The 27,665-nt window shown below is 37.9% G+C and overlaps 1 protein-coding gene across 2 annotated transcripts in view; it reads right to left on the bottom strand.

Annotated features, from left to right (window-relative positions):
* The window catches only part of LOC126461650 (parkin coregulated gene protein homolog), a 95,543-nt gene extending 79,588 nt beyond the window's left edge, over window positions 1-15,955 (bottom strand). For both annotated transcript variants that reach the window (XM_050096012.1, XM_050096013.1), the window contains exon 1: window positions 15,619-15,955. In XM_050096012.1, coding sequence (XP_049951969.1) covers window positions 15,619-15,858 — 240 coding nt within the window. In that variant the 5' untranslated portion in view covers window positions 15,859-15,955. The remainder of the gene's footprint in view (window positions 1-15,618) is intronic.
* Between the last annotated feature and the right edge of the window lie 11,710 nt (window positions 15,956-27,665).

Genomic DNA, 27,665 nt, shown 5'->3' with positions numbered 1-27,665 from the left:
AGGATATAATGAAAGCTGTCAAAGAAAAACAGGATGCATATATAAAATACTTCAGCAACCCCACTACTGAGAACAAACAATACTATAAGGAGAAAAGAAATAACGCTAAATGCGTAGTAAGGAAAGCACATCAGGAACACTGGGGTAGGTTTATTTCTAATATCGAACATAATATCCACGGAAGACAAGAAATGGCATATAAGGTTGTAAAAACTTTAAACACAACAGAAAGAAAGAAGATACACATAAATGGTATTGAACAAGAACAGTGGATAAGTCATTACAGCGAGTTGTGGTATGATCATACAGCACAAGAAACTGAAATTGAACAACTAGACGAGAAAGGATTAGATGAAATACAGTCTGACAAATTAACATCTGCACTAACATCACTTAAGAACAGAAAAGCAACAGGAAAAGATGGCATTAATGCTGAATTATTAAAATATGGAGGAATGATACTACACCAATGACTGCTGCATCTCTTCAATGAATGTTGGAAGAAGAACAATATTCTCAAAGACTGGAAAACAGCTCGAGTGATATCAATTTTTTAAAAAAGGAGATAAAAGCCTATGCAGTAATTACAGAGGAATAAGTTTACTGGACTCAGCATACAAGGTGTATGCTAAAATTATAAAATACAAGACTCAAAAACATAGCAGAAGCAGTACTGCATGAGGAACAAATGGGTTTTAGGAAAGGACACTCCACAATAGATGCAGTTTTTATTCTACAACAAATTACAGAAAAACGGAGAGAGAGCACAATAAAGAAACACATGTTAATTTTATCAACTTTTTTTAAAGCTTTTGACAATGTCAACAGGCAGAAACTTTGGGAAATAATGACGAATAGTGTAAATCCAAAGCATTTAGTAAATGTGATGAGAAGTTTACATCAAGACACAAATATCACTCTGGATCTCAATGGTAAAACAACTAATGAGATACCAACTAACAAAGGGCTATGACAAGGCTGCTGCATCTCTCTAACTCTCAACATCTACATTAATGAAATAATACATACGAGGTGTGGCTAGAAAAAAACCGGACTAGTACTGGTGAAACAATAAAACGAATGCAATACGGCTGAAAGTCGCGTGGCCTGTCACGTGACTCTCGCTCCGCCTACTGCTCGAGTTTCATCTGCCTCCTGCACTCAGTCTGCCCGTGGCGTCTGTTTTAAGTAGTTGATGTTTTGTCTGTGCATCGGAAAATGTTGAGTGTACAGAAAGAACAGCGTGTTAACATCAAATTTTGTTTCAAACTAGGAAAATCTGCAAGTGAAACGTTTGTAATGTTACAACAAGTGTACGGCGATGATTGTTTATAGCGAACACAAGTGTTTGAGTGGTTTAAACGATTTAAAGATGGCCGCGAAGACACCAGTGATGACACTCGCACTGGCAGACCATTGTCAGCAAAAACTGATGCAAACATTGAAAAAATCGGTAAACTTGTTCGACAAGATCGCCGTTTAACAATCAGAGCAGTGTCTGAGTTAACAGGAGTTGACAAGGAAAGTGTTAGGCAGATTCTTCATGAAAGTTTCAACATGAACAAAGTGTGTTCAAAAATGGTTCCAAAGTGTCTCACAATTGAACAGAAGGAACGCCGAAGAATGATTTGTTCTGACATCCTGGAAAACATTGAAAGTGATCCCACCTTCTTACAAAATGTTATTACTTGCGATGAATTGTGGTTTTTTACTTACGATCCCGAAACTAAACGCCAATCGATGCATTGGAAAACTCCTGGTTCTCCACGACAAAAAAAAGCACGAATGTCAAAATCGAAATTCAAGGCAATGATGATTGTTTTTTTTTTTTTACATCAAAGGGATTGTGCACATTGATTGGGTACCAGAGGGACAAACAGTGAATCAGCATTACTACATTAGCGTCCTGGCTACCCTACGTGAGCGAGTACGGAGAAAACGGAACGATTTGTGGAGGAAAAAGTCATGGATCCTTCACCAAGACAATGCCCCAGCTCACAGTGCGTTGTCAGTGAAGACGTTTTTGGCAAAACACAACATTCCCATCTTAGATCATCCACCCTACTCACCTGATTTGGCCCCCTGTGACTTTTTTCTTTTCCCTAAAGTCAAGTCAACTTTGAAAGGAACTAGGTTTGAGACTGTTGAAGCAGTAAAAGAAAGAGCGACGGAAGTAATGTGTGGACTTACCGAAAATGATCAGCAGCATTGCTATGAACAGTGGAAAATTCGTATGGAGCGGTGTAGAGACCGAGGAGGAGAGTATATTGAAGGAGATAACATGAAATTGTAAATAATTGTAAATAAATGTTTTTTCCAGAATCAGTCCGGTTTTTTTCTAGCCGCACCTCGTATATGGAAATCAGAATTTCAGAAAGGCATGATGCAGTGATCCTAGCAGACAAGGGAGATGGCCTTTGGAAAGGAATCTACTTGTTAAAACAAATAAATACAAAATATAACATGAAAACTTCAAAAGAAAAAACTAAGACGATGGCCTTCATGGGGAAAGAACCAATCAGAACCAAAATAGTGATAGATCAGAAGATTTTAGAGCAAGTAAGCCATTTCAATTACCTCAGATGTGAAATGACATATGGCTACAGCAGAGATATTGAAATTAAGCTTAGTAAATTCAGCTACGTATGCAGAACAATGAACAGAAACCTAAAGAACAAAGCCAGGAAAGACACACAAATTAAATTTTACAAAACTGTTGCAGTTCCCACACTGCTCTATGGAAGTGAGACCTGGATGGTTACCCAGAAGCAAGAAGCCAGATTCAGGCACAAGAAATGAAATTCTCATGGTTTTAAAGGTTGCACGGGAGAAGACAGGCTAAGAAATCAATATATTAGAGAAGAACTGCAAATCTTTAGCCTCAACGATAAAAGTCGAGATTACAGAAGAAAATGGAACAAACATCTACAAAGACTGGAGAGTGAGAGACTTCCCTTAAAGGCAAGAAATTATAAGTGTCATGGGAGAAGAGACAGAGGAAGAGATGGGTACTGTAACAGGCAATTCCTTCCTAATACCTGAAGAGAAGAAGAAGATGACGATGAAGAAGCTAATGCTCAGAATATGTTAGCAGCTTTTGCACATTGTGTGCAGCTGAAATTTCTAGTTCATCCTGCATGAATTCATCCATTGTGTAATAGCATTTCAGTGTCAGTGTCTCATATAGCTTTCTTTTAAGTGGACCTAAATTCATCTGCATTAGCTTGTTCACTTTTAATTTATTGTAAATTTTCATTCCCATGTACTGAGGTCAATGGGCCTATAGTCTGAGGTAATGGATGAGAAACATAAAATATTCTTAGCTTCTTGTATCATGCGAACGAACAAAATTGTTTCCTTCAAATAATTATTGTCTGATGTAATAAAAGACAATAATCTCTCACATATATAGGGGTGGCAGAGTTAATATTTTAAGTTTTCTGAATAATAGACAATATGGTTCTCTATGGCTTACAGTGCACATATTTCAAATGATCTCTTTCTGTATCCACTGTACATTTGTTGAGTTGCCCTAAAACCATTACCATACCTAAAACCAGATTCAAAGTAGCTTGTCTAAGAAATTTTGCCAGTCCTGAAACTGACAAGAAGGCACAGCTCCCCATATTCTCGCCAATGAGATGATTTAAAAAAAAAAAAAAAAAAAAAAAAAATTATTTCACTAGTATGGGTGATTAATTTCACTGATCTTTGTAGCAACCAAGGCATATCTTGTTATTATCCCTCACTGATTTACTTAACTTATTAACACTCCATTCCTATAAATTTGGATGCAGAGGGAAGAGCTGCAAAATGCATCTGGAAATTGAACACAGGTTGTCTCCTTCCCACTGAGATGCCTTGGTCACTACACCAGTGGCGTTTCTGCTCAGTAGTGTCCACCTTATGGGTACACAAGTGAAAGCTATAACAGTTTCTTTCCTCAATTTCTTGGAAAAGAAAGTTTGCAGATACCTTATTTGATGATGAAAATTGCTGTTTTCAATTAGCTATTGGTCCTGTCTATTTTGATTCAATTATGTCTCATGAAATTTAGAACTGTTTTTCTCAAAACTGGAAGGGAGCTGAGCCTTTCATTTTATGTTGTACAACTGACTTGCTGAATGTTAATCAAATCAGTTGACTGTGTCTGCGGCCTTCCCCTTGCAAAGTGCACAATTTTACATTTCTGAACATTTAAAGCAAATTGCCAGCCTTTGCACCACTTTGAAATCTTACCAAGACCTACTGAATATCTGCACAACTTCGTCCAGACTGTATTTCATTGTAAATAACTGCATCATCTGTGAAAAGTCTGATGTTGCTGTTACTATAAATCAAAAGGTCATCAATAAACGAAACAAATAGCAAGGGAGCCAACACCTTCCCTGGTGCACTGCCAAAGTTACTTCTACATCTGATGGCGACTCTCCATCCAAAATAACATGCTGTGTCCTCCCTACCAAAAAGTCCTCAGCCCAGTCACAAATTTCACTTGATACCCCATATGATCACACTTTTGATAATACACATAGGTGTGGTACTGAGTCAAATGCTTTTCAGAAATGCTGCATCTACCAGACTTCCTCGATCCAAAGCTTTCAGAATGTCACCTGAGAAAAGTGCGAGTTGGGTTTCAAATGACTGATGTTTTTGAAAACCATGCTGGCTGGCATGCAGAAGGTCATCATGTTGAAAATACCTCATTACGTTTCAGCTTTGAGTATCTTCTAAGATTCTACAACAAAAGGATGTCAAGGACATTGAATGATAGTTTTGTGCACCACTTCTGCTATCCTTTTTGTAGACAGGTGTGATCTGTGCTTTCTTCCAGCTAATGGGCATTGTTTTTCATTCATGAGAACTACAACAGCTTATAGTAAACAGAAGGGCTAACTCAGTCGGAAATTAAGTACAGAATCTGATAGGGATTTCATCAAGCCATGCAGCTTTGTTCAGTTTTAACAATTCAATGCCACCAACACTAATATCTTTTCATGGTATTTACTTACTCTTTGGCACTACAGCCTGTGTTGGGCCTTGGCCTCCCGGACAATTTCCGCCCACCCTTCTCTGCTGGCTGTCTTGGCTCTCCATCTTCTAATGCCTATTCTTCTCAAGTTCTCCTCCACTTTGTCTAGCCATCTGGTCCTTGGTCTGCCCTTTATACAGTGTCCACCTGGTTTTCCTTTGAAAACTTTCTTTATCGTGCTGCTCTCCACCATTCTGTCTACATGTCCCAACCTACGTAGTCTATTGCTCTTTAATTCTGTCCCAATATCTGGTTTGTTAAACAACTCTCTGATCTCCTCATTATTTCTGATCACCTAAACCCCCTATCATTCACTGGCCCAATGATTTTCCTAAGTATCTTCCTTTCCCATCTCTGCAACAACTCATCATTTTGTGTCATTCTCCAAATCTACAACCCAAACATCACCACAGGTGTCACTGTACGATACACTGTCAGATTCAGATTCCTACTAACAAGGGAACCTCCCCATCAAACCCCCCTCAGATTTAGTTATAAGTTGGCACAGTGGATAGGCCTTTAAAAACTGAACACAGATCAACCGAGAAAACGGGAAGAAGTTATGTGGAACTATGAAAAAATAAGCAAAATATACAAACTGAGTAGTCCATGCACAATACAGGCAACATCAAGGAGAATGTGACTCAGGAGTGCTGTGGTCCCATGGTTAGTGTGAGCAGCTGTGGAACGAGTCTTCGCTCGAGTGAAAAGTTTAATTTTTTATTTTCAGTTTACGTGACAAACTCTTATGTTTTCATCACTTTTTTGGGAGTGATTATCACATCCACAATAAAACCTAAATCGGGCAAAGTAGAAGAATTCTTTTACCCATTCACCAAGTGTACAAGTTAGGTGGGTCGACGACGTATTCCTGTCATGTGACGCACATGCCGCCACCAGTGTCGTATAGAATATATCAGACGTATTTTCCTGTGGAGGAACCGGTTGACCTATGACATTGCGATCAAATGTTTTCGCTTCCCATTGGAGAGGCACGTCCTTTCGTCTACTAATCGCACGGTTTTGCAGTGCGGTCGCAAAACACAGACACTAAACTTATTACAGTGAACAGAGAGGTCAATGAACGAATGGACAGATCATAACTATGCGAAAATAAAGAAAGTAAACTTTTCACTCGAGGGAAGACTTGAACCAAGGACCTCTCGTTCCGCAGCTGCTCACGCTAACCACAGGACCACAGCGTTCCTGAGCTCACACTCTCCTTGATGTTGTCTATCTTGTGCATGGACTACTCAGTTTGTATATTTTGCTTATTTTTTTCATAGTTCCACACAACTTCTTCCTGTTTTCTCGATTGATCTGTGTTCAATTTTTCAAGGCCTATCAACTGTGCCAACTTATAACTAAATATGAGGGGGGTGGGATGGAGAGGTTCCCTTGTAAGCCTTCTTGCTTTAAACACTTTAATCAGTGTGAAGTAACTCCTGTTACCAGCTGTAATCCTTGTACATATTTTTTTCTCTTGTATCATTATTCTCAGTTACCAGTGACACAAGATATTTAACACTCTCACAGCATTCAAATTCTTTTCCATTCAAAGTCATGCTTCTTTCTCCTTCACTATATCTTTTCCTAGATATTAACAAATACCTGGTCTTTGACTTCATAACTGTCAACCCCCACCTCTGCTCCACATCTAATTTTTCAAGCTTTTCTTCCAGGTCCTGTTTCCTCCTAGATAACAAATCAATATCATCTCCTAATGCAAGATCCTGTGACACTGTTAAACAGTGTTCCCCCAGGGTTACAGCTTTGTGTCTTTTGCATTACCCTCTCCAAGGCAACATTAAACATAATAGTTGTTGCAATCCTTGGTTAACTTCAAATGCCTTTGATAAAGTGCCCTCAACCCTTACTTTACATACTGTTCTTTTCAAAGTCATTTGGACCAGTCTTCTTAGTTTGTTGGGTACCCCTGCATCTTGCATTGCCTTCCATAGTTGATCCCTTTTGATATTATCATAAGCTTGTTTGAAATCAACAGCTGGTGGACATCGATGTAATACTCACAACATTTTTCAAGGATCTGTCGATGGTAAAAATCTGATCTATGGTGGATCTATTAGTTCTGAAAACCACACTGGTAGTTTCCTAGATACTCTTCTACATACGTACTGAGTTGCCCCACCATGATTTATCCTAATACTTTTTATACTATACAGAGCAGTGCAATTACTCTATAATTCTCACAGTCAACTTTGTCATGTTTCTTATGTATAGGGTAGAGTATAGCTGTGTTCCACTGTTCCAGCATGTTTTCTTTCCACCATATTTCCACCATAATCTCATACAAAACCCTTATTAGCTTTTCTTCACCACATTTTATCACTTCTGCTACAACATTGTCTTCTGCTGGAGTTTTACTGTTTTTAAGAATCTTGATACTAGCTTTAACTTCTTCCAGTGTAGGTTCCTTGACAGTTCCCTGTACTTATTTCATTCATCTTTTCAGTGGTACAGAGATTAAATTGGGGTAATGCCCCTGTGTTTTCCTTTGTAAAGGAACCTTTGAAAATAGAGTTAAGTATTTCTGCTTTGGTTTTCTACTCTCATTTTCAGTTCCTGTCTTGCATCATGAATGACTAGATGTTACTTCATGGCGCCACTAACAGCCGTTACGCATGACCAGAATTTATTTGAGTTTCGTGAAAGATATTTTGACAACATTCTGCTACAGCAGTCATTGAAGGCTTCATGCATTTTTCTCCTGCAAAAGACATTTCATTCAGCACCTCTCTAACTATAGCACTATGTTTTGTTTTATACCTATTATGCAGTAGTCTATGTGTCTTTCAAAGTTTCTTTACAGTGACTGTATGCCACAGAGGATTTCTCCTATCATGAATTGTTCTATAAGCTGTAGTTCCTCTATGTGCTCCTGCCCTGAGCTAAAAGTTTTAAGCTCCTCACTGAGATATGACACTGGTGATTTTTTGTCTAGTTTCCTGAACAACCAGTAAGCTAATAAGAAAACATGGACTGAAACTCAATAAAATTTACTATCATAAATTAGATGGTTTTGCAGGAAACAACACAAAAGTGGTGGGGTAGCAATATTTATTAGTGAAAATTTTACATTTAAAAGAATCTCATTTCCTGAACAATACAGCAAAGAAGGAACAATTGGAATGGCTGTTGTGCTCCACATAAATGCTTATTCAAGTGGATTCGATAAACATAAAATAATTGGAATGTACTGCCCACCAAATGCTGATGTGTTACGCTATCTTGATACAGTTAAGAGAACCATAAGCAGAAATATACCAATGACCTTAGTATAGTTAAATAGCTAAATACTGAAACAAAATCCTGCTGTTTAACTGACAGACATATGTTAAAATCATATAACCTCGTAAATATAGAAGCTCTGGCACTAGTGTAACACACTTAAACTCAAGAGCCAGAGAGCAGCTAAAATATGTGAGAAGTGGATTATGAGAAGCACCATCATCAGCAATATCAAAACTAAGCTAACAGAGGGGTGGGACACCATTTACCAAACTAAAGAGTCAGAATGCAAATGGGATGAGTTTTATAGGACTGTGTTGAGGCATTTCAACAACTATCGCCTTTCAAAGAAATACCCAGGGTACTAACAAACTGCCATACTGAAAGTAATACTAGACTGAAAAAGGGTCGTGCAAACCTGTCTGATCTCCTGCGTGCCAATGGCCGCACAGAGCTGCAACTTCTTAAATGTTACAATATGCAGACACTCTCATTCGAAGTGATCAATAGATCATAATCAAACACCTTGCGGCTCAATTGGATGTCTCTGTTCGTAGTGTTGACATCGTCGTCCACTAGTTGGGGTACTCAAAGGCGTGAGCCTGCCGGGTTCCTCGCTGCCTAACAGATGACTATAAACAACAACAAAGGACTAGCTATGCACAACTGCTTACATGTTATGAGGCTGATCATGACCGTTTTCTGTTGATCATCAGTTGTTGTTTCAACAAGACACTGGCCCTGACATCGACCCATAGAATGGCACCATGTGGGCATACAGAACCCCCAATAAAGTGGCCTAAGGCTGTCACACTGAACAGAGATTACACTGAAAATAGAGTTTTTGTAGCCAATATCATGTATTGGAATCCTAAATAAAACCAATCCACTTTCAGAAAAAGTGTTGCACACTTAATAGCTGCCGCTCGTGTACATGATCTTGACTGCGTACATAAAGAAGAAGAAGTAAACTGCATATGATTAAGGAAATTTACAATGAAGCCAAAAAAACTATTTAAATCTAACCTTTTACACCTGAGGAAACAGATGAACAAAGGTGTTATAGAGCATTCACCTAACACTGGTAAAGCATTCTGGAGACTAATCAATAAACATAAAACCACCAGCAATGTCCACAGTGAATCAGTGAGCATTAGGCATGAAGGCCACATACTGAAAGATTGAAATATAGAATGTAATTTCTTCAATAAGCCCTTTATCTCTCCATCCGACCAGCCAGCTCCCATCACACACTTCGTTTCAAAAATACTTTTACAAACTCTGGTGACAGGTTCCCTACACAAAACAAAAAAATGTTCATATAAACATACGTCCACAAATCTTTCATTACTGAGTTGTTAATGCAAACTGACATTCCAACAGCTTTCCTAGTACAACCCAAAAACTTCACTTACCAATACACCTGTTTGACTCATTGTAGCCTAGATAGCATTGTGTTGCCTGGGAGACTGTTTGCTTTCATGTTGGTATGTCTTCAATGAGTCCATTGTGTTAATGTACTACAGGGAATGAGTCAAATGAAATTGCTCCAAACAAACATGGCAGGATATTCATTTCATGAGCAGGCAGACGTGATTTTTATGTACAGCTCCCACAAACAGTAATGGACACAAGGTTGCACGGCTATATCAGATGGCATTTTCAGTTCAAAGGCAACTCAATCACCCAACCTTTGGTGCTGTGTATCATATCATAACTGAGATAGCATATGTAGTGCCACAAACTATTGGCGAAAGAAGACCATGTGTTGCTCGTATGCCTGATCAGGAACAGTATGTTCTATGGGCTGTTGAAGAAGAGCCAAATATCAGGGCAAAACAAGTGGCCCTGACGTGGTACTTCTCCAGTTTCAGCATGGAGGATATTTCATGTGCAACTCATGGGTATCCATATCATCTTCAACAAGTGCAAGGCCTTATGTCTGCTGATCACCCACCACAAAAACTTTTGCCAGTGGTTTGTTGCAAAAACTGCCAAATCCATTATCTGTCTCTAAAGTTCTGTTCAGAGAGAAGGTAACAGTTCAGAGCACCAGACCCATTGTTGATCATAAATATTTTCACAGCTATTACGCCCCAATAACTTCTGCCTGTATGGTACACATCAATTAAGTTAAAAACACAGTATAATTTTGCATTCTGTCAGAATTTGGTAAACATTTTTGCAAAGTATGGGGTTACTTTTAACTTGGGCCAAAGTAACCCCAAAACACAGATGAATTGATGTTAGTATCTGATGGTGATCCTGAAACTTTCTCTGATGTGCAAGATGATGCCCAGTACCACAAAATATTGAAAGATAAATTAGCATTTTGGCAATATGCTACAGTTTCATATGACAAAAATTTTCAGGAATTTAGAGATGATGGATGAGGGTGCTAAAGTCCTACTCCAAATAGCCACAACAATAAAGATAAACTATTTTATCCTTGGAAGGATTTGATAAGAATTATCAGTCAAACATGGCTAACGAACTGTGGCTACTTTCAAATACTGGAGCTTCAGTAATTTGTGTAATAAGGCTCATATCCAGACTGTACAAAATTCTTAACATATTATTTATTGTCTTTGCATGTAGTTACCATAGTGTACCATCTAACTTGAAACTTAATTAGTCAACTGACGAATTATACTACACACGTATATTTAATATGTTGCTTTCTGAAAAAAAATTCAATATTTCCTGTCTTTGCCTCCAAAATTTGGTGTTTTACTTATTCCTCATGCTCCTGAATGTCTACTTTATGGATATCCATTGAGTTTATTTGACCCAACTTTTTATATTATCAATTTTTTATGCATAAATGACTGAATGAATCGAAGTAGGCCCAAGTGCAGGTAATATTGGTCCATTTTTTGTGGTGTAACAGCAACAGACGTTATGTATTTTGTTTACTATTTTTTTTTAATTGATGGCACAAGACTTTGATAATACTAGAAAAAGTACATGAAATTTTCTCTCTCCACTATTCTTTGTTTTCTTGCCATATACAAAAAGACACACAAAAATTGGGTCACAGTAGCCCCAGATTACAGTAAGAATCTAATATCTTTCAGTAATTTTGATATGATAAATACAAACCCAATAGCATCTCTTACATTATCAACAGCTTCATGCTCGACATCAAACCTTGTTTCAAGATGTTTACAGAGATCTCCTACCCCATTACCCATTGCTGAAAATATCCATTTTCTTGTCTCCTTTTCTGTACAGTGTTTTCCAAGCTCATGAAGCTAAAATCAGTTTTTAAAACAAGATGCCTTACCACCAGTTCCATACACTTATTTAGGAAAAGCATGCCCTCTAGATGTTATTTCATCAATTGTAATTTTGACAGCATAGCATATAAGTGCATTGTCATGAATTAGATCGTCAATAACAGTGTGCCATTTGAAGGAAGTGAGCAACACATGTGAATAGTGACATTCATGGTGTCTGCCAGTGGTAACTTTGAACTTCATTTGACAAAGTGAAGGGCCAGTTATCAGCAGAATTGAAATGAAGAACCAATGTATCAGGATTGTGGGATGTGGTTGATTTTACTTCTGCTATGGCCTGTCTCTGAATGCCGTGGATATGACGGTGAGGTACACCTTCTGTGACATTTGTAACAAAGCTCTGGCTCAACTGCCTTTTTCACCAACTCACTTCTCTACCACAGAGCACACATTATGCCATTGTCAGTATCCTGAAGGTGTAATGCATCCAATATTTATCTTATGGCTCTTGTCATATACACAAAAGCATCAAGTCAATCTCTGTGTACTTCTTTCCTGAGATGCTGCACCAGGTAGATCTACATTGTACATTTTGCAAAGTTTCGTGGATGTTGCCTGTGTAAAACTTGATCAAGTTCTTCCACCTTTATCCTTTTATTTAGCCTGCCAAGGCATTTGTGGGGGGATAAGTTAGGCTATAGCAGAAATGCCAACATCAAGAACTTCATCCTTGGAAGTACAAACATCTGCGTCGTCTTTTCAGTTTTACGTTCTGGTAACTGTGATCTTTCATATGAGGTGTCACTAAATTTCTCATTTTACTGAGCATAGAAATTCTTACACAATGGCTGTTATGGTAACAGTGTAACTTGAGGACCAAGATATTTCTGCAGTTATTCATCCAGATTTCCAAAAAGTGTTTCTCACTTTTTTTTACTTTTTCTCCTTTTGTCTGTTTTCATGGACCGCATATATACCCTTTCACTACTATATTCCCTCAGTGATGCAGTATTTTAAAGTTTAAACCACATACAAATCTCTAAGCAGAATGATTTGCATGCAAAGTTAGATGTTTCTGAAACAAACAAAAGAGAGGTGAAAACAGTGTTGCCAACAGGGTTTTAACACCAGAAATTAAATACTGAATACACAGAATATGGAAAAATTTTTAAAACTTTACACACAAAAAATTGCCTACTTTGATTGAACCACCTAGTAACACAATAACCAAATAATGTACTGTGCAATTCTCATAAATTTTGTGATGGGGGTTTTCCTTCCAGTAAGTAATTTGTAAATGTGACTTTTTAAATTTTTATTAATAAATATTTATATAATACAGACAGATGAAACGATAAGACAATAGGAAAGCTAGTATTGTGAGGGTTTACAAATTTAGAAAAATTGTTTTGAACACTAAAAACAAATTTAAAATTTTTATATTTTATTCTTAAATGTGTATATTAAAATAGCCCATAAGTATTGTGTCAACTAAGTTTGAACATACTAACATGGACATTTGGAGCAAAAAATCTGCCAGGTCTCCAGTACCTTTGATTTATTAGTCAATATAATAGAGGGAAACATTCCACGTGGGAAAAATTATATATAAAAACAAAGATGAGGTGACTTACCGAACGAAAGCGCTGGCAGGTCGATAGACACACAAACAAACACAAACATACACACAAAATTCAAGCTTTCGCAACAAACTGTTGCCTCATCAGGAAAGAGGGAAGGAGAGGGGAAGACGAAAGGAAGTGGGTTTTAAGGGAGAGGGTAAGGAGTCATTCCAATCCCGGGCGCGGAAAGACTTACCTTAGGGGGAAAAAAGGACAGGTATACACTCGCACTCACGCACATATCCATCCACACATACAGACACAAGCAGACATATGTCTTTCCGCTCCCGGGATTGGAATGACTCCTTACCCTCTCCCTTAAAACCCACTTCCTTTCGTCTTCCCCTCTCCTTCCCTCTTTCCTGATGAGGCAACAGTTTGTTGCGAAAGCTTGAATTTTGTGTGTATGTTTGTGTTTGTTTGTGTGTCTATCGACCTGCCAGCGCTTTCGTTCGGTAAGTCACCTCATCTTTGTTTTTATATATGATTTATTAGTCACATTTTTGGGGTCAATTCTAGTGTCTGATTCCACTCGACAGCTTCGAACATTGACGCCATGCCTAAGGGAGACACGTGGGCTCTATGTGGCATCTCTTTGGAAACAACTGATCATGTTTGTGAACAAATGAATGTAGCATACAATAAAATTACAAAGTTCACGTGATTAATTACTCAGTCACAAATTATACCGACAAGGATTAAAGCTAACGGAAATAAATAAGAACACAAAAAGAGAAATATACATGTCCGAAATAAATTATTATCATAATTTATGCGAGTAAGGAAAGCACAGAGAATCTTTACATCCAGTATAGTATAGCGCATGGCAAAGTCATAATAACTTTTAATACTAATTGTAAAATCTACTGGGCAAGTACACAAGTAATGAAAACCGGCAAAAAGTAGTGTCTAACAAATAGTGAAATTGGTAACTGGAACTTACCTACATACGTTAATTCTAGTTACCGATTCGAACTACTCCACAGTGCATTATTTAGATGGTTTTAACAAGTGTATGCACAAAATGTTACAGGATTTCTACATATGGTATTACTACCTTCATTACTATGAATATGACAAAAATCTGGAAGCTGTACTTACAATATTTATTAGTTTTTAGAAGTAGTTCTGAGATCATTTAGAAATCTAAATAAAATCTAAATAAAAACACACTGCACAGATTTACTGCAAAAACGCCAAAAATTATGAACCATCGAAAACTTGGTATCAGTAACTAGAATTGACTTTCTATATACGTCAATTCTAGTTACTGTTTCCAGCCATTCGATGATTCATTAATTAGTTAGTTTTTTCTGCATGTTTGTGCCCTAAAATGAAGGTTAATATGATTTCTGCATTTGTAATTGCTCTTTATAACTACCGTAAAAAGGTACTAATATTGGAAACGGTAACTGGAATTGATCTATATAGGAGGTCAGTTCTCGTTACCGATTCCAATTTTTGTTATATACCACAGTAGTTTTAGAGTTATCGATTCCAATATTCGTTATTTTTTTGGTAGATATTCGTCTGACACGTACTGGTTTTTCTTTTAGAATTTAGTGTCGGTTTCCTAACATTTTATGCTACAGTTTCGTATTTGTTGTCATTCATTTAATTTTCCCGTCGAATAAATTACTTTTAATTCTTAACTAGTTCGTTATTTTCAGTTCGTTTCGTTATATAATTCATGACTAAGTAAATAACAGCGTGAATGTGATTGTAATTTTATCGTATGCTACATATAGGCTATTTACCATCCATTGCTTTCATACATTCCCCAAGCCGACGAGTGGAATCGGACACCAGACTTGATCCCATTTTTGTAGTTCTCTACTATGTTACGAATTATTTACAAAATATTTATTTTCCACAGGGCTGCATCAGTTTCAAAACTCGATACAAATAAAAATATTTATGCCTTAAAAATATGATATAGAAATCGCCCCATTTCAAACTTCTTTGCAGGGCACTGATAGGGATGTAGATCTAGAAAAACCTGTTTTCCTAAGCTATACATATCAAAACTACATTGGTATGAAAGTAGTAAAAATTTATGTATTTCTTATCTTTCCGAATTCTGATCATAGCTAGTCTTATATCTATTTTCCACCCCATCTCACCACTTACAACACTAAATTTAAAAATTATCGGGATGGAATTGAAAAAGCAAGTTATTCACGAAAAAGTTCGTCATTGATTATTACTTCACCATGTCTGTGGTAACTACCGATATGCTTGTCTGAGATAGGGGATGCACAGGTTCGGTTAAACACACACACACACACACACACACACATCAGTTAAAAGAAAAAAAACGTATTACTGATGAACCATGCTTGTAATACAGAAATTTCAAGAACTGGAAAAAGGCTGCTAGAAAGTTGTCAACCAAATTGTAATCCTGCGCAATATAAATGTGGATTTCAAGTGGAAAATAAAATTTCCGATTGGTGCCCTGTTAGGCGGTATTTACCTTCCAGGTGAGCTTGGTGCCATAGGTATCGAAAGCCAAGGATATTGGCAAGTCCCCTCGGAGGTAAGCCTTTCTGAAGATTGACTCCTTTGGTGGTTGGCGCGGACGAACTGCACTAAGGCGAGGCGGACCTTGGACGACAACTCCGCTTTGCAAGGACTGCACCGTGAAGCCTGGCACTACGCGCTTTTTGCGCCCTTTCTGACGCAGGCTTTCACGGAATTCCCTCCCAGTCACCATCCCTCCAACAAAACAATAATTTTGCCCACTGCACCGCCTATAGCTTCCTTGTTCTGCTAAATTTGCTACCTGAATTCACCGACTATAAATCTACCAATTTGTTTATTTCGCCTAGCAACGTAGGTTATTATCGATTTTCAGTCAATCGAAAATATGCATCAGTCGTAAATTTATTTTCAAATTCTGCGTTCCAAACACTGAAAGGTAACTGTAACAACTCGCTGTAGCAACTTTTCTTGTCTTTGCTATGTCGTAGTAATAATTACTTCATTTCGTTTGAAGTTTTGTTGCCATTTAGGAGTGCTTATATTATTTTCTGACATTTTATTTAATAAATCATACCAAAAACGATACATTTATCGTAGATTTTAATATGCTGAAAAGTATCGTTTTTGCATTATTTTCTGCAATAAAACATCGGAAAATGACACGTCTGTAAATTAAAACTTTGTGGTGCTTTAGAAACTTACGAATTACGGTTACAATGTGCAAGCATGTAATTCCTGTGGCGTACGTATGCGATTGTTGACGCGAGAAAGAACTTTTTACTATAGAAATCCTGCTCAAATTAGCTGTGTGCTATTGTAGTTATGACGCTCCAGGCAACAATATTACGACAGATGATATTTAGTTGCAGTGTATTCGCAGGCAAGAACATTAACGTAACTTTACCGAAGAGACAATACGGCGTGTGTTTCAAGTGAGGAAATTCTTCACAATAACTTCGTTTAGCCAAGACCTGAAATAAATGTCTGCAAGGTGATTTTGGGTGGATTCTAGCTATTATTCTGATTACACAGCGAAAAGAACTAACATTACATCTTCAACTAACTTTGCATGTTTATAGAGTGACAAGTCGTTAATATATATTAAGAACAATAAGGGAACCAAGACTGAACCCTGTGGGACACCATTCTTGATACCTCCCCAGTTAGAGGACTCTCCTGGTTTTTGTAGACTATCTGTACTGTTAATTTCAACCTTCTGCATTCTTTCAATTAAGTAGGAATTAAACCATTTGTGCACTGTCCCACTCACACCACAATACTTCAGCTTATTTAGAAGAATGTCATGATTCACATAATCAAAAGCCTTTGAGAGATCACAAAATATCCCAATGGGTGATGTTCGGTTATTAATTGCATTTAATATTTGATCAGTGAAAGCATATATCGCATTTTCTGTTGAAAAGCCTTTCAGAAAACCAAACTGACATTTTGTTAGTACTTCATTTTTATAAATATGTGATGCTACTCTTGAATACATTACTTTTTCAAGAATTTTGGATAAAGCTGTCAGAAGTGAGATTGGGTGGTAGTTGTTAGCATCAGATCTATCCCCTTTTTTGTGTAATGGTTTAACAATAGTACATTTCAGTCTATCTGGAAAAATTCCCTGTTTCAGTGAGCTACTACATATTTGGCTGAGAATCCTACTAATTTGTTGGGAACAAAGTTTTAGTACTCTGTTGGAAATTCCATCAATTGCACGTGAGCTTTTACTTTTGAGTGAATTTATTATTTTCCTAATTTCAGTAGGAGAGGTGGGTTGAATTTCAATTTTATCAAATTGCGTAGGTACTGCTTCTTCAATATACTGCCTTGCATTTTCTAATGAATAGCTGGAACCTATTTTCTCTACAACACTTAAAAAATGATTATTAAAAATGTTTTCTACTTCTGACTTCTTGTTAACACTCTTTTCATTGTGTTTGCTAGAAGTACAGTCTTCCTGTGCTCTTCGTTGCCCTGTTTCCCTTTTCACAATATTCCAAATTGTTTTAATTTAATGTCAGATGTGCTAATCTCAGACGTAAACAACATACTTCTGGACTTTTTAATAACTTTTCTTAATATAGTGCAATAGTTTTTATAATGTTTCATTGTTTCGGGATCATACTCCTCCTAGCTATAAGATACATTCCCCTTTTCTATTTACGAGATATTTTTATCCCTTTAGTAAGCCATGGCTTTTTACATGGTTTGCTACATTTATATTTCACTGTTTTCTTAGGGAAACTGTTTTCAAATATACTCACAAAGGTATCATGAAATAGGTTAAATTTTAAATTAGCATCACGTTCCCTGTACACCTCATCCCATTCTAACTGTTGCAAGCTTTCCCTAAAATTTTGAAGTGTTAAATCGTTAATGGAACGCACTGTTTTGGACTGTTTTGCATTACTGTATGGAGCTATATCATATACTGTAACTAGCTGTGCATCATGATCAGACAGACAATTCTTAACAGAAAAAGTTTTTGTTTGATTAAATTTGTTTTGGTCTATGAAAATGTTATGTATCAGTGTGTTGCTTTCCTGTACCACCTGAGTAGGAAAATCAATAAATGATGTCAAATTGAAAGAACCAAGTAATAATTAAAGGTCAAGCTTTCTTACGTTGAAATCCCCACAAACAATAATTTGCTTTCTTTTATCTGACAGGTAGCACAACAAAGAATCCAAGTTCTTCAAAAATAGTTGAAAATTTCCCAATGGGGACCTATTCACGGCCACAATTATAAAAGTGCCTTTAAAAAAGTTTAAGCTCACATGCACATGCTTCTATGTGTTGCTCTACGCAAAATTCCTTATTTTCCAAATTTTTCACACTATGACTGATTTTAACATATATGGCAACTCCTCCTCTCTCCATAGTGTCTCCCCTTACCTGTGACTATATGATGTTCAGACAGGCATGTACATCTATTCCACCCTCAGTTTCTAAATCTTCTATACAAACAAGAAGCTCATCTACTTTGTTTTTTAATCCCCTGATATTCTGATGCAATATATTAACTTTAGTTTTTACTGTGCCTTTATCATCCCAGCCAGTTTACCCTTCCCTTTCCTATTGAGATGCAGGCTATGTCTTGTGAAGTTCCACCTACCAACACCATCAACAGGAACCAAACCTATGCTTGACAAAGTAACCGCCCGAAGCAGCTGTTCTGGCTCCATATTGACGCTCCTGACAGAGCTGTTCAATTGGGGCCAATCATGCTGCATGAAAGCAGGAACCAAGCCAACATTTCTATGGTTCGTTGCAGATGCTATTTTTACCAGGTCACACTCAATATTGTAGCCCTAATCCTTATCAATACTGTTTTGTGCTCCACCCACTACCACAACATGATCCGGCTTTGTAAAAGCTTTGCACAATGATCATACATCCTCTATCACTTGTCTAAGACAGGCACTGGGCTTGAAAATACTTGTGACCTGTTACCTGTCACCTAATTTTTCCTGCAAAATGTGGCCCACACCCCTTCCATGGCTACTACCTAACAACAGAGCTTTCCTTCTACTTGCTACTTTTTTTTTGCAACAGTTGGTTTCCTGGTGAAAGTCTATCGAGTGCTAACTACACTTACATCTACTTGAGCCTCTTTCTTAGCTAACTCAGATAACAGGGCAAATCTATTGTTTGTGCCAATGATGAAACTGTCTGATACTGTTCTCTTTCTGTGGCCCCTGTTCCTAGCTACCACTTCCAACCTGTCTTCACCCTCCTCCCCCCTTAACCTCATCAGTTCCTCCCTAGCATTATCCAGGTCAGCCTGAAGGGCTCTAATCTTCCCTTCCTGTTCTGCTGTTTTTCTATCCCTTGAACATAATCTACAATACCATGGAAGAGACTTTAACAGTAATACTCATTTTTGCAAATCCAAACTGAAGGATTTCCTTATAGTTCACACTTAAAGAAATGCATATTTTTTTTGTTTTCTCCAAAATAATTCCTGCCGCGAGATACAGGCCTCGAAAATGACATTGCGAACGCCATTTTGAAAATGGTGGACAGGGACAGTGCAGCTTGGCAGGTAGATGGCCCAGACTCGAACCCACAGCTCACCAGGGAGGTAGGCATCAGCAAAAGTTAGTTAGTTAATTAGTTACATGTTCCATTGATCAATCTCATGGAAATCATTATGATGTGGAATGTGTCATGTGCATTTTTTTAAGCTTAAAATTTTTATTGCCTACTCACTTCCCTTAAATGGCACGAAATGCATATATTATATCTATAGAATATCTGTAGATTTATTTATTCCTATTCAAAAATTCATCTCTGGTATAGAAGGAGTTGTCAAGGAGATATGATTTCAATTTATTGTTTGTATGTCAGATTTTTATTTCATTTGGTAATTTATCGGAAAGTTTTACAGCAGCATATTTTACCCATTTCTGTCCCAAAAGTAGGTTAAGTACAGGATAGTGTAAGTCTTTCTTTCTTCTGAAATTATGATTGTGAATGTCACTGTTGTTTTTAAACTGGTCCATGTTGTTTAGCACACATTTCATTATTGAATGAATTTACTGTTAAGCTGTTGTAAGAATTCCTAACCTTTTAAACAGGTGCCTACAAGATGTGCGACTATGAGCCCCACACATTATTCTAACCACTTTCCTTTGAGCAGTGAAAATTTTTGCCTAAGTGTTGAGTTACCCCAAAATATTATTCCATATGATGTGAGAGAGTGAAAGTATGCAAAGTATGTTAGTCTTTGCACCAGTTTGAAAACTTATCAACTTTAACTGGATATTTGTGCAGCTTTGTGTAGATAGTAAAGGTTACGCCCTGTGTTCTGGCCGCAGACATGCCAGTCAGGCTTGACTGATTATCGTGTTGCTCTCTGCCAATGACTTTATAAGATGCCGCGTGGAGGGGTATGCACACTGCCTTTCTGGTCGTTTTCAGGTTTCTGGACCTTGGAATTGCTACTTATTGGTTGAGTAGCTCCTCGGTTGGCCTCATGAGGCTGTGTGCACCTGTTGCCAGTCCTCCCACTAAGGAAAATCCCTGCCAGTACCAGGAATCGAACTTAAGTCCCCCGCATGGCAGTCGGCTGTGCTGACCACTGAACTAAGGAGGCAGAGTTTGTTTGGATAGTACTTCATTATATATACTGGTAATTGCATCAGCTGCATAAAGTTGGAGGTTTTTGTTAATATTGTCTGCCAGGTCATTAATATATAATGTGAACAAGCAATGATCACAACACACTTCCCTAGTACATGCCTGGAGTTACTTCTAATTTATAGAAAATAATAATAATGTTTTGTTAAAAGTTTATGTTTTTGAGATTTATTCCTATTACGAAATCAACATTATTAGCATACACTGTTTGGAAACATAGCGCTCTCCTGATAGCCTTGAATTATACGAGGACGTAACAACTAGTTAGCAAATACTCACCTTCGTTTCTCGGCAATCTCCAATGCTGCAGTAGCTACAAAATAATTTTCAGTTATCTGCTCCACCAAAATTTGCCACAACTCTTATTTCTTGGAAGTGTAGCTAATGATTTGGCAGTACCCAGAGATGTTTCTAGAATGCAGCTTTCACTCTACAGCGGAGTGTGCGCTGGTATGAAAGTTCCTGACAGATTAAAACTGTGTGCCGGACCGAGACTCGAACTCGGGACCTTTGCCTTTCGCGGGCAAGTGCTCTACCGACTGAGCTACCCAAGCATGACTCATGCCCCGTCCTCACAGATTTAATTCCGCCAGTACCTCGTCTCCTACCTTCCAAACTTTACAGAAGCTCTCCTGCGAACCTTGCAGAAATAGCACTCCTGAAAGAAAGGATATTGCGGAGATATGGCTTAGCCACAGCCTGGGGGTTGTTTCTAGAATGCAATTTTCACTCTATAGTGGAGTGTGCACTGATATGAAACTTCCTGGCAGATTAAAACTGTGTGCCAGACCGAGACTCGAACTCGGGACCTTTGCCTTTTGCGGGCAAGTGCTCTACCGACTGAGCTACCCAAGCACGACTCACGCCCCGTCCTCACAGCTTTAATTCCGCCAGTACCTCATCTCCTACCTTCCAAATTGTACAGAAGCTCTCCTGCGAACCTTGCAGAACTAGCACTCCTGAAAGAAAGGATATTGCGGAGATATGGCTTAGCTACAGCCTGGAGGTTGTTTCTAGAATGCAATTTTCACTCTGCAGCGGAGTGTGCACTGATATGAAACTTCCTGGCAGATTAAAACTGTGTGCCGGACCAAGACTTGAACTCGGGACCTTTGCCTTTCGCAGGCAAGTGCTCTACCGACTGAGCTACCCAAGCATAACTCACGCCCCGTCCTCACAGCTTTAATTCCGCCAGTACCTCCGCTCCTACCCATCTAATCTTCAGCATTCTTCTGTAACACCACATTTCGAAAGCTTCTATTCTCTTCTTGTCCAAACTAGTTACTGTCCATGTTTCACTTCCATACATGGCTACACTCCATACAAATACTTTCAGAAACGACTTCCTTTTCCTAATCTAATTCCCTTAGCATCACCTGACTTAATTCGACTACATTCCATTATCCTCGTTTTGCTTTTGTTGATGTTCATCTTATACCCTCCTTTCCATTCAACTGCTCTTCCAAGTCCCTTGCTGTCTCTGACAGAATTACAATGTCATCGGCGAACCTCAAAGTTTTTGAAACTTCCTGCCAGATTAAAACTGTGTGCCGGACCGAGACTCGAACTCGGGACCTTTGCCTTTCATGGGCAAGTGCTCTACTCCATGGATTTTAATACCTACTCTGAACTTTTCTTTTGTTTCCTTCACTGCTTGCTCAATAAACAGATTGAATAACATCGGGGAGAGGCTACAACCCTGTCTCACTCCCCTCCCAACCACTGCTTCCCTTTCATGTCCCTTGACTCTTATAACTGCCATCTGGTTTCTATACAAATTGTAAATAGCCCTTTGCTCCCTGTATTTTATCCCTGCCACCTTCAGAATTTGAAAGAGAATATTCCAGTCAACATTGTCAAAAGCTTTCTCTAAGTCTACACATGCTAGAATGTAGGTCTGCCTTTCCTTAATCTAGCTTCTAAGATAAGTCGCAGGGTCAGTATTGCCGCATGTGTTCCAATATTTGTACGGAATCCAAACTGATCTTCCCCGAGGTCGGCTTCTACCAGTTTTTCCATTCGTCTGTAAAGAATTCGCATTAGTATTTTGCAGCTGTGACTTATTAAACTGATACTTTGGTAATTTTCACATCTGTCAACACCTGCTTTCTTTGGGATTGGAATTATTATATTCTTCTTGAAGTCTGAGGGAATTTCGCCTGTCTCATACATCTTGCTCACCAAATGGTAGAGTTTTGTCAGGACTGGCCCTCCCAAGGCCGTCAGTAGTTCTAATGGAATGTTGTCTACTCCCGGGGCCTTGTTTCAGCTCAAGTCTTTCAGTGCTCTGTCAATCTCTTCACGCAGTATCGTATCTCCCATTTCATTTTCATCTACATCCTCTTCCATTTCCATTATATTGTCCTCAAGTACATCGCCCTTGTGTAGACCCTCTATATACTCCTACCACCTTTCTGCTTTCCCTTCTTTGCTTAGAACTGGATTTCCATCTGAGCTCTTGATATTCATACAAGTTGTTCTCTTTTCTCCAAAGATCTTTTTAATTTTCCTCTAAGCAGTATCTATCTTATCCCTAGTGAGATAAGCCTCTACATCCTTACATTTGTCATCTAGCCATCCCTGCTTAGCCATTTTGCACTTCCTGTCAATCTCATTTTTGAGACGTTTTTATTCCTTTTTGCTTGCTTCATTTACTGCATTTTTATATTTTCTCCTTTCATCAATTAAATTCAATATTTCCTCTGTTACCCAAGGATTTCTACTAACCCTCGTCTTTTTACCTACTTGATCCTCTGCTGCCTTGACTACTTCATCTCTCAAAGCTACACATTCTTCTTCTACTGTATTTCTTTCCCCCATTCCTGTCAATTGTTCCCTTATGCTCTCCCTGAAACTCTGTACAACCTCTGGTTTAGTCAGTTTATCCAGGTCCCATCTCCTTAAATTCCCACCTTTTTTCCTTAAATACTAATAAAAAAACTGGTTTCACTTCTTCTAAAAGGTATTCTGTAATTAGAAAATGAGAATTGTTTATGTTCAAGTATTGATTAGTAACAATCCAACCAGCACAGAAATATTTGTAAGCTTGCTAATGTCAAATCAAATTAATAACAGAATGTGAATCAGTATAATAAGTTGAGTTCTAATAGACCACATAAATGAAATATAAATGTTACGGAATGTATATAAGCCTGTAATTGTGGCAGCCTGACACCTGAGGTCAACACTTCATGTTACTTATCGTAATGATCATGTATTGGTATGTTTCATCCTTACTGAATAGTTTCTGGAAGTCATAGTGTTCATAAAAGTTCAAGAATTTTTAGAACCATTAGGAAGTTCAGCCAAAATCTTATGGTTGACCAGCATTTGTAGAAGAAGAGCAAATTATGAACAATTAAGATGCTGAAAGACAGACAGTAAAAATTAACAACAGTGTTACTGAAGCAGTTGATGATTTCTTGTATATAAGGCAGCTGGGAATGAGAGTAAAAATTGCAAGTGTTAGAAACAAATAACTAGAGATAAAAAAACTTACATTTCATTTAGAGAAATGAATGCCACGTTCAAAAGCAGTTTCACAGTGTGTCTGAAGACATAAATAACTTCTAGAAAACATTTCACATACTTTCTAAAAAAAAGTGAACTAAACTCTGCCCAATAGGCTATGAAGGCACAATGGTACCGACCAGCTGCCATGTCATCCTCACCCCATAGACATCACTGGATGCGGATATGGAGGGGGATGTGGTCAGCACACAGCTCTCCCAAACGTATGTTGTTTACCAGACCATTCAAATACTTTCATATTAAGAAAATCTGTCCTCATTGTGCCATATTTTTGCCTTATAAAAGGCAGTGACAGCTTTGCTCCCTTTGAATGCCCTAATTTTGTGGAATACACTATAAAAGGTGGGAGAGGGTACCCTAACACAAATCAGCAGAGAGCGAATTACTGAGAAAAAACCAGCAGATGTCTCTCAAGGTATTGTACTGCATGTGCTTCTGTATTTAGCAATCCACGTAGAGTGTTGGTGGAAGACACTTCTGTTTCCTTGTTCCTCTCATGAATGGTACATAAGTAGAGTAAAGAGGAAGCGGGGGAGAGGGCACCCTAATGCAAATCAATAGAGAATGAATTATTGAGAAAACACAAACAGATGTTCCTCAAGGTGTCGTACTGCATCTGTCCTGTATTCAGCAAACCGTCCTACAGTGCTGGTGGAAGATACTTTTGGTACGACTCTCAGTTCACTTCATTCCCTGTTCCTTTCATGAAAGGTGTGTGAGATGAATAACTGTTGGCAAACATCTGCATGAGCTCCAACATTCACATTGATCATTTCTAAAGATAAATGTGGGAAGAAATGATATACTGCCCATTTTTCTTGGAACACGCTCTTTGGGTGATTTAATACTAAACCTTTCCATGATGCCCAATGCCTTGCTTGTTGCATCTACCAGTGGAGTAGGTTGAGCACCTCTGTAACACTCTTGCACTTACTAAATGAGCCCATGGCTAAACACACAACTATTTGTTGGACATTCTCTATCTCTTCTATTAATCAGACCTGGTAAGGGTCCCAGACTGATGAGCAGTACTCAAGAATGAGTCTAGAATTGTTTTGTAGCTCACTTCTTTCGTGGATTAAGGACTTCTTTAAGATTATGTCATTAAGTATCAGCCTGAGGTTTGCTTTTCCTACTACTAGTATTACGTGGCCATTACATTTTTAAGTTCATCCAGACAGTTACTTCTCAGTATTTTATGAATGTTCCTGTTTCCGTGTTTTATCATCGATACTGTAATCAAACAGTAATTGACCTAGGTGCCTTCTTATCCACAGTGTGTTACAATTATTTGTGTTCAGGGTTAACTGCTAGTTACTGCACAATAACTGATGCCTTGCAAGTCTTCTTGGAAAAGACCCAAATTTAATAGATGCATAAAAAATATAAATTCATTTTCCACTTACAATGTTTGCAATGACACAATCAAGGTCTACTGCATTTCTGGAATCATAATAAGGCACACTATTAAAATATATCTATACTTTGTAAAGAATCATATTTTTTTCTCTAATTCTTTATGTACCATAGATAATATTGGCATAAAAACAAAACAAGGAGAGATACGCTCTTCAGTTGATTAATTTTCACCTGTTTGACTGTATTAGGGATAGCGGGAGGGTGTATTACGAGTTCCGCCGAGTTAATATTGTTAACAAATGTGTATTCCAACCATACATTAAAGAAGTGTTATAAAAAGTTATTAGGAAAGCAAAGTTTATTTGTACATTCACATTCTGTTCATCATTTTGCCAGTGCTGAGAATCCTGTATCAAGATGATCAAAGCAAACAAGAAGATTTTGCATGAGTAGAGGAGGGGTGATCTGGAACCAGTATTGTCATACCAATCTCTATGTACAATAGTGATTACAGGAAAAGGATGTACATAAATTTACGAATTTTAATCTAATAATGTATTGAATATCGAAGGTCTGTCAATATTAATGCCAGCTAAAGTTCACTCAGGATCTGAGTACATTCCAATTTCTTTCAATTATTCTTTCAAAATTGCTTTTTTAATTATTTAAGGAGCAAATTTTAATCAGTTTCCATTATATATTATATTTTTATGCATGCCCCTTTATTCTCTCAAAAACTATTCAATGGCGACTGTTCAAAGGATGGTGTTGAGTGGAATACGAACAGACCTTTCAGTTGCTGAGATAAAAATGTTTTGACATAAATGGTCCATTTTATTGTTACAAGAATGTAATGAGGCCTTTGTTGCATTTGTTACATGTCCGTGAGATTGGGACGAATTAAAACTTGAAGAAGCAAATTAAAATTAAATTCTGCCAACAAGTGAGATGCTCCGGAAAAGCTGATTTTAGTGGCAAAGGTAGGAAGCTGCTTCACTGTATGCTTATATGGCTGCACTTGGCACTGTCTCTCTCACCGTAAATAATCTCTTTTCCATCCAATTAATATCCTGTACGGAAAGTGCATTTCTATAGGAAAGACGAAAATTTGTGTAAAGTCAACATTAAAGTGCAAAATAATTCATTCAAATTCTGTAAGACTGTATCAGAGAATAATAAAGTTCATTAATGAAAGTGCTTTAATTGAAAGGTACCAATACAAACAAAATTTCGTTTTTGAAAATCTTTTTTTTTTTTCATAATTTTGTTAAACACCATTCACAATGGAGTCAAAGGAAATGGCCATTGTTGAAAACTCATTCCAAAATGCAGTATGCCAAGATGTTGGAAATCCGAGCTTGACAACATTTGAAAGTAATGCTTCAACTCATGAACTGGCCGATGGCTACCAAAACAACCAGGTTGGCGTCCCACAATTAAAAATTAATGAAACCTGTAATATAACTAATCATGATATCACTTGTATGAAACTCAGGTCTCATCAGGAAACATTTTTTCAAATAGTGAAACTGAAGCACACAACAGCAAAAACTCCTTTGATTATTTGCTCATAATATCATGAATGCAAGAACAGGAAACAGTTCACAAAAGCAATGCAAATGCTAGTGGGACACACAGTTTGCAGTGGAAAATCAGGCATTTAACAAGTTCAAGAATACTATTAGTCAACAGTTCATCTACATCTACATCTACATTTATACTCCGCAAGACACCCAACGGTGTGTGGCGGAGGCCACTTTACGTGCCACTGTCATTACCTCCCTTTCCTGTTCCAGTCGCGTATGGTTCGCAGGAAGAAAGACTGTCTGAAAGCCTCCGTGCATGCTCTAATCTCTCTAATGCTACATTCATGATCTCCTCGGGAGCTATAAGTAGGGGGAAGCAATATATTCGATATCTCATCCAGAAACGCACCCTCTCGAAACCTGGCGAGCAAGCTACACCGCGATGCAGAGCGCCTCTCCTGCAGAGTCTGCCACT

Source organism: Schistocerca serialis, chromosome 1 (genome assembly GCF_023864345.2).
Source record: "Schistocerca serialis cubense isolate TAMUIC-IGC-003099 chromosome 1, iqSchSeri2.2, whole genome shotgun sequence".
Lineage (NCBI taxonomy): Eukaryota > Metazoa > Arthropoda > Insecta > Orthoptera > Acrididae > Schistocerca > Schistocerca serialis.
Note: the sequence above shows the minus strand (reverse complement) of the source record. Positions and strands in the feature narration are given on the sequence as shown.